The sequence below is a fragment of the Brienomyrus brachyistius genome, chromosome 11 (genome assembly GCF_023856365.1).
Source record: "Brienomyrus brachyistius isolate T26 chromosome 11, BBRACH_0.4, whole genome shotgun sequence".
NCBI lineage: Eukaryota > Metazoa > Chordata > Actinopteri > Osteoglossiformes > Mormyridae > Brienomyrus > Brienomyrus brachyistius.
In genome coordinates this window covers 20460573-20478937 of record NC_064543.1, presented here as the reverse complement: position 1 = coordinate 20478937, position 18365 = coordinate 20460573, and the positions used below count along the sequence as shown (strand labels likewise).

General features: G+C 45.6%; 2 protein-coding genes across 5 annotated transcripts; both read right to left on the bottom strand.

The window, feature by feature from the left end:
• Positions 1-3841: 3841 nt before the first annotated feature.
• On the bottom strand, positions 3842-10990 carry LOC125751568 (trichohyalin-like). 3 transcript variants are annotated; one of them, XM_049030557.1, is made up of 4 exons: positions 8923-10990; positions 7655-7770; positions 7396-7543; positions 3842-6890 (listed from the first exon to the last, which is right to left on the bottom strand). In XM_049030557.1, the coding sequence occupies exons 1-4, from the start codon at positions 9362-9364 to the stop codon at positions 6289-6291; spliced, it is 1308 nt and encodes a 435-aa protein (XP_048886514.1). In that variant the 5' UTR covers positions 9365-10990; the 3' UTR covers positions 3842-6288. The 3 variants fall into 3 exon arrangements, with proteins under 3 accessions (XP_048886514.1, XP_048886516.1, XP_048886515.1); XM_049030559.1 differs by lacking the exon at positions 8923-10990 and adding an exon at positions 8876-8894; XM_049030558.1 differs by lacking the exon at positions 8923-10990 and adding an exon at positions 8455-8819.
• A 142-nt stretch (positions 10991-11132) lies between these two features.
• On the bottom strand, positions 11133-17823 carry gfod2 (glucose-fructose oxidoreductase domain containing 2). Of its 2 annotated transcripts, none has more exons than XM_049030562.1 (4): positions 17478-17823; positions 16848-16900; positions 16126-16449; positions 11133-13733 (listed from the first exon to the last, which is right to left on the bottom strand). In XM_049030562.1, exons 3-4 carry the CDS (start codon positions 16376-16378, stop codon positions 12823-12825), a joined length of 1164 nt encoding a protein of 387 aa, XP_048886519.1. In that variant the 5' UTR covers positions 16379-16449; positions 16848-16900; positions 17478-17823; the 3' UTR covers positions 11133-12822. The 2 variants fall into 2 exon arrangements, with proteins under 2 accessions (XP_048886519.1, XP_048886518.1); XM_049030561.1 differs by having other exon boundaries at positions 16126-16453; positions 16849-16900; positions 17478-17822.
• Positions 17824-18365: the final 542 nt, after the last annotated feature.

Sequence of the window (18365 nt, the reverse complement as noted above, 5' to 3'; positions counted from 1 at the left end):
GGGTGCTTCTTGGTTTACTTGATTACAATTACCTGATGAAAGATAATGGTTTTATTTTATTTTATTTGATTTTATTTGATTTTTACAGTCTTTGATTCCCTCCAACATTCTTTTATTTCGAAATCATTAGAATGCTTTGGATTTGGTTCCAAAATCATGAAAATAATTAGTATGATATACAATGATGGTAACAGCTTTGTTTCACTTCCTCATGGAACCTCTAAAAGGTTTAAGGTTAAATGCAGGATTAGACAGCGCTGCCCTTGTTCCCCAATACTTTTTATTTTGGTTGCAGAATTACTGGCTGTTCTTATTAAAAACAGCGTAGATATCGAACCATTAAATGTGTTAAGTAGCAACATTAGCATAACTTAGCTTGCCAGTGATGCAACTATTTTCCTCGAAGGGGCAAATCAGATTCCCCTGCTGATTAAAAGGATAGAGGTTTTTTCTAGGGCATTTAAAGTCAGGTGCAGTACTTGAGACTTTCTAGGGTTAGGTACCCAGCTTTCTCCTTAGCCGTTCCTGACTATTTGATTAAATCAATTAATAAAAGAAAATTCAATTTTGTTTGGAAAAACAAACATCATTCCTTAAGAAAAGGGTATGTGGTAAAATCCATAGAAGAAGGTGGCCTGTATGTGATCGACTATGCGGCAATGAGTGGTATGTTAAGGTGGTTACATCATTTTTTACAAGACTCTGGAGAGCTCTGGTTCTTTCTCCCTTCCAAATTTTTTGAGAAGTGTAGCATTGTGCTCCTATTAAGCTGTGATTTCTGTGTTTGTAAGTTGCCTATTAAGTTGTCCAGATCTCATCAGCAGGTTCTCTTATACTGGAAACTGATATACAACCAGAATGTTACTCCACACAGCTCCATAACAGATGTATCTTGTTTAAAAAAAAAAAAACATCCTTGTGTTGCTGTGATTGAGTTGGGAAAGATATTTGGCCTCTATTCCATCTCTTGGACGAAGGAGGTAAACTTTTAGAATATGATGCTTTTATGGACAAATTCAATTTGGAATGTACTGAGAAGCAATATAAAGTGGTTATTAAGGCAACCCCACAAGGAATGTTGCGTATGGTTAAAGGAACACTGCTTTATAATACATTAGTCCCACAACTATCTTTACTGTGAATTGATGAATTTGACTTTAAAGAGAAAAAATGCATAAACAAAGTCTTAAGAAATACTCTTACCTATAGGTTATTCCCTCTTCCATTGAAAAGAAAAAATTAATGAAAGGTTAGCCTGAGGAGCAGAAGTTAAAAATTAGATCCAGATATCTCACTCTCCATTTCACCAAAAGCTAAAGAAACTCACTTCAGAATAATGAATGATATTTACCCTGGAAAAGATTTGTCATTGATAAAAATAACTGTGTTTTGCAAGGCTGATTGAAACTTTAGATCTTTTTTCCTTTGTACCCACACAAAATCTTATTGGAAACTTCTTCAAAACTGGTTAAATGTCAAACTAGAATTTCAAGATGTTAAATTTGGTGATGTCATGCAGGACAAAAAAAGAGATATAATATACCACATTAATCCTTTTCCTTTATTTTTAATTACTTTTATTTCACTTTATGTATCTATTTCTTGTTCATTATTTATTTAATTTGTCTATTTGTACCTCATGAAGATGGCATGTTATATTTTCAGATCTTTGTATATGCTCAGTTGTGTAATGTAATATACTTGAGAAATTTGTAAGCTATATTTGGCTGTTCAATAAAGTTCATTGAGAAAAAAGATTGGATTCTGGAGCAATGGAATATGATGTGGTCTGATGCATTCAAATGTACCCTGTTCCAGAGGGATGGGCGCATCAGGGTAAGAAGAGAGGCGGATGAAGTGATGCACCCACCCTGCCCAGTGCCTACCGTACTAGCCTGTGGGGGGGGCAGTGCTATGATCTGGGGTTGCTGCAGTTGGTCAGGTCTAGGTTCAGTAATGGTAGGTGCCCAAAGAATAAGGTCAGCTGACTGCCTGAATATACTGAATGACCAGGTTATTCCATCAGTGGATTTTTTTTCTTCCCAAGATGACAATGCCAGGATTCATCAGGCTCAAATTGTGAAAGAGTGATTCAGGGAGCATTACATCATTTTCACACATGGATTGGCCACCACAGAGTCCAGACCTTAACCCCACCCCGAATCTTTCTGATGTGCTGGAGAAGACTTTGCACAGCGGTCTGACTTTCCCATCATCGCTTCAAGATCTTTGTGAAAAATTACATGCAGCTCTGGACGGAAATAAGCCTCGTGACATTGCAGAAGCTTATCGAAACAATGCCATAGCAAATGCGTGCCGTAATGAACGCTAAAGCAATATTTAGGCAACTAAACTAAGACTTTTTTTGTGCATATATCAGTTTGCAATAAGGTTGTCACCCATCCATAATAATATGGGATCGTCCTATAAAATGCGATAGGCAGCAGTTTATTTTCCAATAAGGGACGATCCCGTAACACAAGGGCCGGGTGGCAACCCTAGTTGGCTATCATTTCTGAAATAAGGAATGCCTACGCAGCAGCCTATAGTCTCCGTGCCTGTGATCGGAAAATCGCAGCTTCGAGCCTGGCCTCACCAGCATAGTGACAGCTGTGGGGCCTTCGTTGTCAAGCTTGTTCTCACCTACGTATGCGTCTGCGTGTCATGTAGAGCTAGATGGAGGGGACAAAAAGAGAATTTCCCCACAGGGATCAATAAAGTGTCATGATTATTATGAGAAAACACTACATCCTTGGATTAGTATTATTGCTGTATCTGCTTCACTTGTAATTCTGAATAAACATACTTTTCACAGTAAGCAGAACTCTAGGACATGCAGGGTGGCTGAGCTCTGCTGCTCCACGCGTTTTTCCCACGCTCGGTGCATAGTGCGCTTAACAGTAAAGTGCCGTCGGATTTTATGGCAATTGAAATTTATGAGTGTCCGCATCGTCGTGGTATAATACCGAGTGTAAAATGTTCCTTAATCACATCAACCCTGTTACCATGCTGTAGACACACCTGTAGAAAAATACATTATTCCACAATTCCATGATAAACAGGAAGGTGCATTAACACTTTGAAAAGACATTGGTTGAAACGCATGTACATTTCTCACATTCATACTTTACATTTATTGATGTTTTATGATGTGATATATGTGTCTAAGCATGACATGTCAATACTTTTACTACAAATACTGATTTTTTTATACTTTTATATTTTAAATTTTACTAACAGCTCTCTGATTCTGACCATGTGCCCTGATGACTGTCAACATATAGTTAGCAATAATCAGATTTGCATCTTATCATCTTTTCAGGATAACAGGGTTGACAATCAGCGAGGACAGCCACTCTGTAAATGTAGAATTCATTAAAGCAAGTATGTTTGAATACATGCCAATGTGATCACACATTCTGACAGACACCATAAGTATGCCTTTAAGTGCAGCGAAGAAGCAAACATGGTATTGTGCCTGTCGACATAGCTTACTAGACACCAGTGTATTACTATGATGGTGATCTTTAATCAGGGGTTATCGTGTCAACTTATCACAGTAATGCCCAAGTGAAGTGCATGCACCACATTGGTGAACAGATTGTTTTGGCCTGCTCGAGAGCATGGCCATGAGTTACAGGGGGACGGGGGGATTGTAACCACCCCCCCCCCAATGTTCAACCCACAGTAACACCTTTGCTCCAGAGCACATACTGTACGTCTTTGACGATGTAATTGGCCTTATTCCTGCATAAATCTAAAATTAAGATATTCGAAAGTCAAAGGACACCCTTTTCGTAGTCACCCACACACACAAACAGAAATACACACAAGATCAGAATACGATGTTTAGCAAGAATTTTATTAAATTGCTGTCTTCATATGTCATAAAGAAAAAAACACCATCACATCATTATATACATATTAACTAGAATAATCTTTAAAAATCTTTACTTTCTAAAAATGTAACTTTCTGATTTATGCAAATAGAATATTAAACTATTACATGAAAGGTTTAATAATCTTCACTGTACCTAGAAGCTAGAGTAAGTATATGTTCACGTAAAAAAGCATAGTAAATGATGAAGGAGAATGGCATGGTCACTCAGTAATCAGCGCTGTAGCCTTACACTTCCAGATCCCCGTACTGCAGTCTAACGAAAGGGAGACAGCATACAGGCAAGAAGAGTAGAAGCTGGCTGAGTGGTGCCCTGCAGTAACATGATCGCAACACCAAGAGGACCAAAGAGTTAGTAATGGACTTTAGGATATTCAGATGTGGGCCACACCTCCCAATCCACATGAATGGACGCAGCAGATAAAGTTGCCAGTTTCAAGTTTCTCAAAATACTTACCGTGGACGATCTCTAATGGTCTGTGAACCACTCTAATCAGCAAGGGACAGTAGCAGCGCCTTTAGGTCCGGGGGGGGGGGGGGGCATCTGCCACAACAACCCTTGTTTAACCTGTATAAGTCGCCCACCGAGAGCACCCTGACATAATGCATCGGAGTCAGATACTTCATTTATTCTGCTACTGACTGAAAAGCCCTTTCCACACACAGTCAAGACAGTCAAACACTTCAGCTGCCAGACACTGAGAGCGTTTACGATGACCGCTGCCTCCGGAGGACATCTATTCAGTCTTTTGATATCAGGTAAAAGACACACCAGCATACATGCCCTCCCAGCCAACCTCAGAAACAGCTTCTGCCCCTGATGCTGCCGAGAGCGACTGACCCTTCTGCACTTTCATGAAACTACAATGCAAACCTTCAATTCTGTACACAGCACCAGTGAAAGTCTGGAAACACCTGCTTTTAATGCATTTGTTTCTGTTTAAGCTATTTTATGCCCTTATAATAAAAATCCTTGAGGAAATGAAGTAATGTATATCAAATATTGTAACGACCAAGAGAAGTGTTCAACATCTCAAAATTTTTGCAAATTTTAGACTCGTCAAAATGGCCCCTTTTGCATCGATGACAGCATTGCAAACCGTCTTTCATCCATCTTCCAGATATGGTCACCTGGAATGCTTCTCTAACAGCCCTAAATCCACAAACTCTGGGCACATGCTGGCTACCTCGCTCTTACTCTTTGATCCAACTCAACCCAAACCAGCTCTATGGGATTTAGGTCATCTGTCACAGCACACCATTTCTCTGCCTTGTTCCCAAAATAACAGAGTACATACATAACCTCAAGGCCTGCTTTGGGTTATCTTTTTGAAAAATAAATGATTTTCAGGTGTCCAGATTTTGACTGGTACTGTACACCATGCCTTACATGGCTACTTCAAAACTTCAAAAAGTGCAATATATACAGACCTGATTTAGTACAGAAAGAGCTTTACTGAAATTAGTTCTCAGTGAATTTGCACATATATGTATATTCCCGTTTCTAAACTATGAATTTATTTAATTATGCCAGTATTAGGGCAGCTACTAAACTTCATTGTTTAATCCACTAGTACAATGACAAATAAAATCCTTAAACCTGCTGTGTGTGTAACCGCTGTCTCGGTACTGCCTGTAGTGTGTATTTGCTTGTGCCCTGCAATGGACTGGCTCCCCATCCAGGGTGAACTTCAGCTTTGTGCCCTGTGATGACTGGGTAAGAATACAGACCCCCATAACTAAAGCCAGGATAAGTGTTTGGAAGACTGGGTTGGAGCTCTATGCAATGGCAAAATGTCGACGACTGCAGCAAACTACAAGGGTGAAGTTTTGTGATCTGTGTTCTAAAGCTATTAGCACAACCCAGCTGAAGGTCACACTTCAACCATGAATGGAGCAGTATTTCCAGATGACCCTCAGCCTACATAGAGACCCCAAGTTTATGTAGGGCAGTACAGACAGCCAAAGTGAGATCTTACACTAAATAATGTCAGGGCACATACAGAAGACAAGGATCAGAACACATCTGTATCCTCATTTAACCTGGTACTTATTTCATGTAGTTTTTTTTATATGAGCATTTAGTCACTGACAGCTATTGTAATAGCAATGAAATAAAATGATAATTTATTTCCCATATGAACATGTACAAGTGCAGATGCTTCTCCTTGCATATACACCCTTGGGGTCTGAGCGAAGGTCAGCCATTTATCCAGCATCCCTGAGGAATGTGGTGGGCTCAAGGGCCCAATGGAGCCGTGACTATTCTGTCGAGGCTCAAACCAACAACCGCAGGCTGGGAGGCCTAACCCACCAAGCCCCACAGCGCCCCCCCAGTTTATAAGATTAGCTTCCTAACCTTTTGCAGGATTCGCCATCACTGTAACATATTATAATGAGCTTTTGCCTCCAGTTTTGCTCCTACTGCTCCTCGTCCTTTCATCTTTTGTCTTGCCATCTGATGAACACACACCCAACTCCTCCTGCCTCCTTGAATCCCTCCCGTCAAGCTCCCTGCGCAGCTGCTCCAGCGCCTCCCTTTCCCGCTCAATGGCCTGGCCCTCCTGCTCCTGGGCCCTCCTCAGCTGCTCGATAGCCTGCCTCTCACGATCCAGAGCCTGGGCCTCCTGCTCTCTGGCCCTCTTCATCTCTTGCTCCTGAGCCCTCCTCAGCTGCTCCATCATCTCCCTCTGTTGCTCCAGAGCACGCGCCTCCTGCTCCTGAATCCTGCGCAGCTGCTCCATCAGCTCCTTCTCTCGCTGGAAAGCCTGGGCCTCCTGCTCTCTTGCTCTCTTCATCTCCTGCTCCTGGGCCCTCCGCAATTGCTCTGTCAGCTCCCTCTGCTGCTCCAGAGCTCGCGCCTCCTGTTCCTGGGCTCTCCTCAGTTGCTCTGTCAGCTCCCTCTCTCGCTGCAGTGCTCGTGCCTCCTGCTCCAACGCCCTCCTTATCTGCTCCTGTTCTGACTGCCCCACAGTTATGACTTTCATAACATCTGAATGGGAGAAAACAGAACCTGAGAAGATTGGCTATGTTTGCCACCACTCAAACCATCTATTTGCCCCTAAGGTTTCTGGGCCCCTTTTGGCCACAATGAGTCACCACATTAAATATTAAATACACACATTCCTTATTTGGGAGATGCTGAAGCAGCATGTTCTGCTAACCAGCCAGCTATGATCTTCTGACTCTACTCCAGTGTTTCCCAACCCAGTCTTCGGGGAACCCTGGACAGTCTGTTTTTGCTTCCTCTCAGCTCCCAGCACACCTGTACCAGGTATTCAGTGTTCCTAATTGGCTGGGAGGGAGCAAAAATGTGGACTGTCCAGGGTTCCCCGAGGACTGGGTTGGGAAACACTGCTCTACTCGATAGCTATTTACTTGTTGAATGTGAATAGGGGCTGCCCCCCCTCCCCGAAGTGACTTTTTGAAGGTGATCCAGAAACAACAAACCAGCCCCTTCCAGAGAACCTGATAAAACAAGTTTCCTACAGAATCACCTGCATTTCCTCCAGTGCTCCTGCTAGCTTCCTCTTGCAAAGATGGCCGCCCCAAAGCGCAGTGCATTGTGGGACCTGCTACTCGCTGCTCCGGGCTCTGTCCCGTCACTCTGCTTTCCACGTCGCTATACTCCCTGGGGTGCTGGCTCTGTAAATGTTTGAGAAGGTGGACCTTGTTGTCCCAGCGCAAGAGGCTTTTTGAACATAACAGGCAGAGTGCCGAGCTGCTCTCCTGCCCGACTTGATAATACAGCCATACCACACTGGAGGGAGATGGGGCTTCATCACCAATCCCGCCGGCTGTATCGTTAAACTCTTCTCTCTTCAGTACTCTCTGTATTGTGGTTCCTCCCCCTACTGCAGAATCTGAGCTCTCTGGAAAAGATCGTCCATATCATTAAATTCCACTATCCCCAAGAGCAAATAGCAACAACCAGTTGCCCCTTCCCAGTTTCTGGTGCGATAAACAGAATCTTTACTTCATGGCAGAATTTGTTTAAAAGGGCCCAAAATACATCAAAATTAACATATATGTGAGTCAACTTTACAAACTACCTTTACACCAATATATGATAGCAAAATTGCAGTAAACTATAAAGGCAGCTATTCCATACAAGATGCTTAACTACAAAATATAAAACAAAGCGATCTGACATTTTTAATGATTGACTGACTGTTACAAAATTGTAAAAAAAATGTAACAAAATTCGCCGTTCCTAAATTTTTTGTTTTAATACTATCACCCAACGGGTTATTGCTGCTTTATATTGATATTCACGTATATTTACAATGCATCTGAAATTGTTTCGGGGAAAAATAGGTCTACTTAGTTAAACTACTTAAAATATTTAGATTACACATGCTTGTTTTAAATTCGTAAAATTTGTACTTAAAATTTGTTTTTCGCGGATCCCTTATAACGGACGTAATAAAGTAATCCGTATTTCCCCTGATCACTGTTAAATCGTCTGATACAGTACAGTCGGCTACCAGGAAAGTGTCTTAAAAAAAAAAGACATTTCATTTTCAAAATACTTCGTTCTCATCGACCGAAGTTACCCAGTTCCTGATTGTGTTTTTTTCTCTGTTAGTTATATTTGACAGCAGTTCCTATCACTGTCCACAGACGCCGAAACAGGGTGACTACCACTAATTAATGCTAGAACATCGTGCATCTACGTAAATATAACAACATCTGTATAAAAAACATCTTAGAATTTTCTGATGTTTTATTGGAAACTGAAAACCTCATTTTTCATGATCACATTGTGCAATATGATTTCGCAATCTGATTTCAGCTGATAGTCGCCAAATGAACTCAGGGTATCTAAGTGATCTCACAGACACGCCGTCCTGCCGCCTGCTGAATACTGATGAATTACCAATGATTAATTATTAAATACAAATATCTAATTATTTATTATTAATGAATTATTAAGTACCGGTTATTAATTATGTACTAATCACTAAGTGATCTCACATGCACTGGTCCCCGCATGAACTATCAAGTATCCTGCGTCCCGCTACCTGAGTAATGGCCGCACTGTACACCCGGTACGGGCTGCTTCCTGATCCCTCCGGCTGCTTCGCCTCTTTTTTTCTTTGCCTCTAGGTCGGCGTACTCGGCGTGGTGCTTTAATCTCAAATGCCTGCGCAGGTTACTGGTGTTGCCATGATGCTGGATGGTCTCCAAACATATGAGGCAAACTACTTTTTTCGCATCTTTGCCGTCTTGGTAATACAGCCACACCGCGCTCCACTTTCTGGACGCCATTCCCCGGAAAGGGGGGTAAACAGGACTGAGAGTCCTGGGAAGGACGAGTCTTCCTGAGCGAATCCTCCCAGCGAGCCTTACGTGCGGATTCGCTTCAGGAAGCGATTCGTTCAACTGAATCGAATAGAGGAAAAAGCGTGAGATTGACACTTGCCTAACCCAATAGACAAACAAGTTCAGCAAGCATGTCGTCATTTCTACCAATCAGAGATTGAATTGAGTGGAAACGCCCACACTGCCATAGTCACTCTCATCGTTCAGGCGGATCATATTATGTTAACATCGGACGGGAATGCTGGGGTTCAGCCCTGCGGGTGCCAGTCCTTAGTATGAATTTAATTTTCTTGTTCGTGTAATAATGTTTAAATTATGTAATTATGTGGGATTTAGTGGAATTGTAAGTAGTGGAATATGCTCTGGCGCCTCACTTCGCTAGGGGGCAGCATATCGAAAATACGAAGTCCACCCGTGAGCGTAATTTGCTCTCAGCAGGTACAGACTGTAATATAAACAAGTTATAGACAGCAAATGGGCGTGTTGCCGCTTTGGATATCATCATGTTTATTTCCTAAAAAGGGGTTCATAGTGAGAGATGTAACAAAATAATGAATGGTTATGATTACATAAAAATTATCCTGTGAAGTGCTGATGTTTATGTGAAAAGCTTTTGATTTTAATAGATTTATGTTCTATGCATTATTATACTCCATCCTTAACCTGGGCAGCATGGGACCTAAAGCAGGGGAAACCCTGGATGCCAGTCTACACTCTACTAATACATGCATATAGATGGTTGCAGGAATTTGGAGAACTCAATGGAAATGCTCGCAGGCTCAGGGAGGACAAGCATACTCTTGCAGGCATGAGGTCATGGTGCAATCCGGTGAGCTCCTGTTCATTATTATTAGATTTCTTGTGTGGGTAGCGTAGTGTCTCATTAGGTATCAGTCACTGCACACATCCGGTGGTGGAGCTTTAAATAACACCTCTCTTCTGTGTCACATGGGATTGCAACTGAATTCCAAAGACATGCAGTTAGGCTACTTGGCATATCTAAGCTGTCAATGGTGTTATGATTGCGTGTGTGTCCCCTGCATCCTATCCAGTATGTACCCCTGTCCCATGCCTCGTACCTGTGGATACACACTTCAGCCCCTCTGTGACCCTAACCGGAATATATGATTGGAAGATGGATGAGTTTTGTGTAATATGTAATCTCACAGGACTGAAAAGTAAACAACCATCTTAACCAAGTGATAAAACCCTTGGTAAAAGTGGAGAAAGGTGCTGAACCGGCTATGCAGGATTCCAGCGCTGGGGTCGAGTTTCGTCAAACAGGCAGGCAATGTGTTTAAACCCAAGGCAATCTTAGTGTTAAACAGTACACACATGGCTCAAGCGCAGATGACACTGCACACTATTAAATATGGACATCACAGTGCAAATCAAATAATTAAGCAGATAATTAGGTCACTAAATTAGGTTTAGATAATTAGTTATTATATTTGTGGACATCTACCAGGATGCAAAATGTGAGAAAGCACGCAAACGTTTGCGCTGCTTACTTACACACCCCTAGAGCGTTTAAATGTCAGAATACCTTATAGAGCATGATGAAGGTTCTTTATATAGATGGTATGCACTGCTGGAACACTCAGTGCAGTTACCGACAAACTCTCAGAACGCATTTCCCACAGAGCACAGAGGCGATTATGCAGTCAGAGGTTTTTTTGGATTGTAGCTCATGCTCGTGTCTCTGAATAAGCGGCAGATGTTCCGTTAATCTGCCCTGATTCATGCGCGAGGTGCACTCCCTCCTGAGTCATTAAGTCACAATGTAAATGTGGTCCAAAGAAAGCAAACAGCACGAGGAGCATCTGAGCAAATTATCACTGCAAGGGATCAGCTATAAAATGCAAACCTTTTAACTTATCATATACAATCACATTACACTTTGTATCAGTAACTCAAACTGGGGATATTTATTGAAGCAAAATTGCATTCAAAGTTTTTTTTGTATGAAAACAACTTAAAAACACTTAAAATTAACCATATTAGGCACAAATAAATATCAAATCAACACTCAGATTTTCTTGCTCTAGCACTAAACAAACTTAGTAAACAGAGCAGACAGCAGGAATTATGAGGAAAAAAAAAATATATAAATACAGTGTTTCAGAACGACTACCAGTTTATATACTTTAGACACTTTATGCACTCAAGCACAGAGAGCGTGGGCAAATACCCCCCTCGGACCCGGGTCGGCAATGCATCTGACCGCTGTACATTCACGATACATCAAGGAATGGCTTGCTGAAGGAATGATAATCAAGAAAACAGTGAAATTAAAAGCGCCAAGAACACAGAGAAAACCTCATCTAACTACCCGGGTCCCTCAGACAAAATATTCAAAAATATAACAAGACCAACATGTAGCTTATGATGACAACAAGCACCTCTGCTTTCTTCCAGCGTACTTTTCATTTAGTATGTTAGGCAATTTGTGAACCTAAAAAGGGTAAGCTCCAAGTCTTAATAATGGAATGTTAATTATTTAACATGCAATATTATCCTACTTACCACACAGTATGCAAGGGTTATCTGTCGTTGGTATTGTGAACACCTTCCACATTACAGGCGGGAGATTGTTCTATCTAGTCCGAACGCATCGCTGGGCACAGTAATATTTAAGCAAGATCTCCTTGGAGATTTTAATTTTACTCTATTCACTCTGCTCCGCTTTACACTTGTACAGTTCACTACACTGTAACTCACCGTGAAATGTTTCTGACAAGACTGCGACATTTCAGGAGACCTTTGAGGCAAAGACCTATGCCTCCACTTAGCAGCATCCTAAACTGCAGCGAGGAAGGCAGGAGCTTAATTTGCTTATATAAATAAACAGATGTAGTTTCAGTGATGTGACAAGCTGTATCAGCTATGGCTGCAATCAGATGACGCTGAGATTCTGCTTCAGCTGAAAGCATTTTATAGAATTAGCAGTCAGGTTGACATTTCAATTTTGTTTAATAGAAAAAACAAATTCACAATCCTAAAATCGTCCAATTATGTATCGTCTAACAGTGGAACACTAAAGTGTTTTTGAAGGAACCCAGTGATGTCACAAAGAAGGTACTGTGGGAGAGCATGGACGAGCTCTCAGAGGGCCCCTGATGCTCGCACCCGAATTGGCAATGGGGATTAGGGTCAGGCCTAGGGGGAGGGGTCTGCACAGACAGTAGGGTAATAAAACACCACGTCCGCATGGTAACATAAGCTCATAGATGAAAAACATCAACCCTGCTTCCCTTAAAGAGAGCCAGAAACTAAACACATGCACTGCACTGATCCAGATAAACCCCGCGGACTCCCCAGGGGATCTTTCCAGATGACCCACCCTTAGAGGACAATGGACGCGTCTGAGGATCTACCACTCCCAGTTCATGACTCGTCGGCACCGCCCCCCAATCTCCACCCCTCGGTCTCCGGGGAGGTTTTTTGTTGACCTGCAGGATATCCAAGCAAGCAGAGCAGAACATAACCGTAGGTGCCGTCGCACGAGGCGGCCGGGTGTGGTTTTAGCAGAGCCTCAAGTCCGCACCTGGGCCGGGGGAACCCACGTCCAGCTGGGGGAGCCCACATGAACCCACCCCTCATGGATTATTCCTCTGCAGCAACTCACACAGATTATGGTTGGCGTCGGGTTCCTCCGTCATCACCTCCACGCGTTCCCACTCACCCGTGCGGCTCGACCGCTTGATGGCATCCACCACGGTCTGCACATACAGGCCGTCCTCGAAGGAGGCCGCTGCCGCCACGGGCCGCAGGTCCCAGGTCCGCCGATCCTCCTGGTCCTGGAAGGAGAGCCGCAGGGCTTGCACCATGCAGGCCATCCCCTTCAGGTAGGGGGCAGGGATCTCCCGTGTTGCCTCCCCCGGGTCGGAGTCGGACGTGTCCATGAGCAGCAGCTCCTCCTGAGAGGTGCCATTGCGCTGGCCATACAGGTCGCTGCCGCGGACCACCAGCCTGCCAGCCGAGCCCACTACCATGACCTCATGCACGAAGGCGCCCGGCATGTTGAAATTGAGTGTGACAGTGCAGCAGACCCCGCCCCCTGCCCCGCCCCCTGTCCCACCCATCAGCATCTGGAAGAAGCAGAAGTCGTCGCTGGTGACGCGGCGGATGCCACGGATGGCGCCGTTCTGGCCCACGAAGGTGCGCAGCAGTCCATGGACGCGCTCGGCTCGCCGGCCTATCAGGTGGCTCAGCAGGTCGACCAGGTGTGAGCCCATGGAGTGCAGGCCGCCGCCGCCCATCAGCTCGTCGCATGTCCAGCCATAGGTGTCGCTCAGCAGACTACCCCAGTAGACGCGCGCGTCGCACACCTGTAGCTCGCCCACGTAGCCTTCGGCCAGCAGGTGGCGCATGCGAGCGAAGGCTGGTAGGAAGCGCAGCACGCCGCCCATCAGGCTCATGAGCTGAGGGTAGTACCGCGATGCCGTCACCATCTTGAAGGCGTCTGCCGATGTGGCTGCCTTCTCACAGATCACGTTCTTACCGATTCCTGGGAAGAAGAGGGGGTGGTGAGTTAATCAGAGTGATGGTGCTACATTATGGAAGTGCGCGATTTGCCAAATATAACCATTCATATTGTTATATTTTATTCTTTGGCAGACCAGCCACACAGAGTGTTCCTCAAAACCAACAATGCAAAGTGTGGGTTCTGCAAAACCGGTCTTGCTAACTAACCCTCCAAGAACAAAGCTGAATTCTCACCAAGCGAGCTTGATGAGCCGAATAGCCTCCTCTCGCTTGTAAATTTCTTATGTTCTTATTTTTTAAAACTGGATATTTGGAAGATGGATATAATTGGAAGATGTTGCGAAACGGGTACGCGAGAACACAAGTATTGTCAAGTATGTATTTTGAGAAACACCCATAGAAAAATTGGGATACAAGTGATTGATATGATCCGGTATCAGCTGCCTACTGCACTGCACGTCCATGTCCAGTGGGAGTGAACCGCACGTGGCCCGAGACAGGAAGGGCAGCCATCAGCCAACCCATGTGCCAGAACAATGCACTCCCACCTGAGACTCGCTCCCTCGGGAGGAAATCCGGCCCTCTGCCAAAATGCCTGCGCCTTCCTGTTTGCTCTGACGTCCCAGCAGCGCCCACACAGAAACGCTGTGCGATACGCCGCGACTGCGGCCTGCAAACTGCGCCATCACGATCTGCAATGATCCGCACCAAAGCGAAACAGGTCGAATACGCCTGATCGCATAATATCCGTCCAGAACATACGATACAGAAATGTGGTCCTTCCAGTCTGTCTCGCCTGATGCTGCAGCTGAGGTAGTTATGGGGTAGTTACATTACCTTAGCAACAGTAAGGAAACAATGACATTGTGACCCTGAGGGGCAGCTAGCCATGCAAATCACCTGGTGGAATCCAATACACACACAGCTACTGGGCACACAGGTTCAGGCACCTCGCGTGATCGATCTGCCCAGGTCTTCTCCCACCACACCCTCCCGATTTCAATAAGTAACCCCAACTGGCCCCATTGCCAGTTCCTCCACCCTCCCCCAGGTCACCCTCACCCCACCCCATCTGGCCTGAAAAGCAGACCCCATTCATAAATGGAATGCAAGACCCCCACACGCAGGAAGAGGAAAGAAGTCATCTCAGCAGACTTCCTGCAGCACCGTCCACTCCTGGGCTGAGAAGAATGCCTCCTAGCCTCGGCAGCTGGCCATGAGGCGCATCCCTGTGGATGTGACCGCCGGTGACAAAAGCTCTCTAATCTGCACCCAGGAGCTGGGGCAGGAAGCCGGCGTCACTGCACAGGAATTCTCCCTCGGCAAATACAACGAGGAGGAGCCGGAAGCTTCCCAAATCTGATTAACCAGGACCGAGAGACCCAGCCCGCAGGTTTCAGAAAAGTGCCCTGAACTGAGTACGAAGCAGCACGTCGCAACACAGACACACCAGTGCTACTGTCATGTACATATATCATCCTCCAGGCAAAAGCATGAGAATCAAAGGAAGGCACAGACAGCAAACAACACCTGTCCCACTTTTAAAGAACCAGACAATTACGGTATGGAAAGAAATCCTCTGCGAGCTGCTTATCTGCAGGACTGCGGCCAAAAGCTCTGCCATAAATCCATATCAGGTTGTATCATGTTGGACATGAAGAGGGAAGCATCCACAGCCCCCCACCCCCCCCCCCCCCCCGCATCAATGGCATGGGATGGCCTGAAAATAGTCAAGTTGCTTTAAGACAAGAACATAGAAGACAAGAACAGTCTGCGTGACCAAAGGCTCTCCCATGTGTCCAAATCGTCACGTTCTGTGCGAAGCCTTTGTTAAAGTCTCAGACAAACCCTATTGTGTTCCACTAAATGCCTGCATATTTTGATATGACAAAGTTTTACTTGACTTAAATCCTGGATTCCCAGCCCTCATGGGTGAAACCCCCCCCTCCACTCCAGTTTATGCTACGTCACAGAGCTCAGCCGTGTAGTAACTGAGTCGGGCGGGGCTGCCTCCGGACGGGAAGGCAATGCAAATGGGAGCAGGCGACGCCACAGACAGGAATGCACACTATCAGCCCGAATCAGCCAGTGCGGAGTTTATACAAGCAGTGCGTGAGGGACAGGGCCGGCACTGCTGATCAGGGGAGTGCGACGCTAATCACGAGAGCATTACGGGGCCTCACCAGGCTCCAACGCTAATCCTATAACTCCACCCAAAATCACTGTACGTATATGCATAATTTACTTATTATTTCACACCTTATTCTATCTCATCGCTACTGCAAGTACTCTAGTGTGTAAAATTTCATGTGCAAGATCTTGATTCACACAGGGCTCTGCACCAGAGCAAAATAACCCCAGACATGTGATGTGTGCCATAGGGTCAGGTGACCGCCTAGAGGCGCGTCTCTCACCGAGGGCCTTGACGGCGATCTGGCGCGTCAGGGGTGGAGGGATGTTGATGCAGACGAGGTCGACGTCGGGGTGCAGCAGCACGTCGTCTGTGCGGCTCGTATAGAAGGGGATCCCCAGCTCGCGTGCCAGAGCCCGGGCCTCTTCCTCTGTGCGGCCCCACACGGCCGGCACCACAAAGCCTTCTGCCTGCAGCAGCGGCACCAGCACCCGCGCTGTGCTGCCCGTCCCGAACACACCCACCCCCGGCAGCATGGCCTCCCCGCACGGCACGTCACAGACGGTGCTGCATCACCGGGAGGCCACTCAGGAACGGTTGGGCGCTACTGCAAGAAAAACAAAGGGGGGTGTTAGCATTAGCGCCCAGAACAAGGTAAAATACAGGAGAGACAGAGATTAAGGAGGAACACACAACTCTCTCTAAATTAAGTTTTTTTCCTGATATTCATGCACAGGATTTAATAATTTTAACTGTGAAATATTATTAAATATGTGGGTCTATCATATTACATGGTACACTGCAGGGGAGATGGCATCCACAGTGCATAGTCACACAGCAGTCTGAGCACAGGGCCAGGTTACCAAGTACATTATCAGTAGCCACCCATAAAATCCACAAATAAGCAGCCGCTAAGTTGTCTATACAGGGTCCAGCTTGGGGAGCAAAGTGCAAAGAGACAAGCTGGCAGCACATGGAGGGTGAAAATGCTGGACCGTGGCTTACCTGCGCCGTCTCTGGACGTTTTCCTCCTCCCGCAGGATATTTGCCTGCTTTCCCTAAAACCAAAGCAGCGAGATATGTTAACACACCGCAGGCACATGGCCCATCAGATAGACAGGAAGGGGTCGCTCATCACTATGCAGATCAAAGCTGCTTCTGATTGGCTGCCGCTGGCGTATTAGGGTTTACCGAACCGGCCGGCAGCACCTGTCCGGCCCGCACGGCACCGGCTAAGCACTGTGTCTTACCAACTTGTTCTATCGGCTTTTTAAACAAGAACTAAAATAAGGTTTCCGGTGATTACAAAACGCGCACCGCGGGTTGACAGTAAATCAGACCAACACCGTGAACCGGACCTCCAAGAGGACACGCGTCCTTTTCGGTTCGAGAGATTTAAACCTATAACCGGACACCCGTGAAGCTCGTTCTTCTGTAAAATACAGAGTAGATAATAAATGACGTAGAGCGGCGCCAGAAGTGCCCCCGACAGCCTGCGTCTGCCGAGCCGGGTCTCCGGGGGGGATGCGCTTTACCTTCCGGCGGCTTTATCGAACTACTCACTGCTACGGCAATGTAATATGTATATAACAAGACACGGTATCTTTACTGATGTTATTGGAGGCGTTTCTGTACCTCCAGCAGAGCTGTGAGCTGAGCGGCAGTCGGCTGTCCCTGGCCGGTGTCAACGCTCCGCGGAGGTGGGTGGAGAAGACCCTTCGGCTGCCTCGGGCCGTCGGCGCGCAGCTACATTTGGGAAAAGCTGCTGGCCCAGGCTCGGCAGGGAGAATTAATCCTCGCAGTGACAGTCGCTGTATAGGTTAATCGCAGGTAGCCCACAGGATCACCGATGAGAACCGTACGGGTGAACGCGAAACGATGCAGACCCAAACCGTCCAAAGCTCCGCCGAGAACTGGAGGCAGTGAGGCTGCGCAGATGAGTCGCACCGCTGGAGACGAGCCTGGCCACGCCCGCCCCAGGACCTGACCAATGGCATCGCGCTCATACGGAGCTAGCCAATAGCGGCCCGCATCGATCCGTCTCATCTGGAATTCGCCATAAAGTGTGATCGATAATACAGCCATTTCACGTACACCTACAAGACAACAAAATACAAAACGGTCCATTTCACCTTAGTTTAAATATATTTAAGGAAAGTGGACAATGTTTACTATGACCTTAGGAGTCTATGCAGGGAACTGAGTTATACTTGTAAAACCTAAAAAGGAAACAAACGGTGACAAGAAACTGAACAAGGTTATTTAAGAACTGTATCACGTGGATACAGTTTTAGGTGTTTTCCAAAGTTAATTCCATCCCATTAAATGGTTAGCTATAATTTCACTAAGTTGAAGGTTTCTTTGGTCCTAATTATTAAAATTCGGCTATCCAGACATGCCTGAAGAGTATCATTCACTGACTCCAAATGTAATCTCGCTTCCGTAACTTCTTCAGTACACAGTCGCGGTGGTTTTCTGGCACAAGGCAGAGGAGACCTCGGATGGGAAGTCTGTGGATGGAAT

Bases quoted from the DNA above. Each gene is read 5' to 3' on its own strand.
- gfod2 (XM_049030562.1), bottom strand. From the start codon at position 16,378: ATGCTGCCGGGGGTGGGTGTGTTCGGGACGGGCAGCACAGCGCGGGTG. The intron at 13,734-16,125 runs GTGAGAGACGCG...TCTTCTTCCCAG, and splicing joins GATCGCCGTCAAGGCCCTCG to GAATCGGTAAGAACGTGATC.
- LOC125751568 (XM_049030557.1), bottom strand. From the start codon at position 9,364: ATGACGACATGCTTGCTGAACTTGTTTGTCTATTGGGTTAGGCAAGTG. The intron at 7,771-8,922 runs GTAGCGGGACGC...GATCTTTTCCAG, and splicing joins ACAGTGCGGCCATTACTCAG to AGAGCTCAGATTCTGCAGTA. The intron at 7,544-7,654 runs GTATGGCTGTAT...AAACATTTACAG, and splicing joins CCCCATCTCCCTCCAGTGTG to AGCCAGCACCCCAGGGAGTA.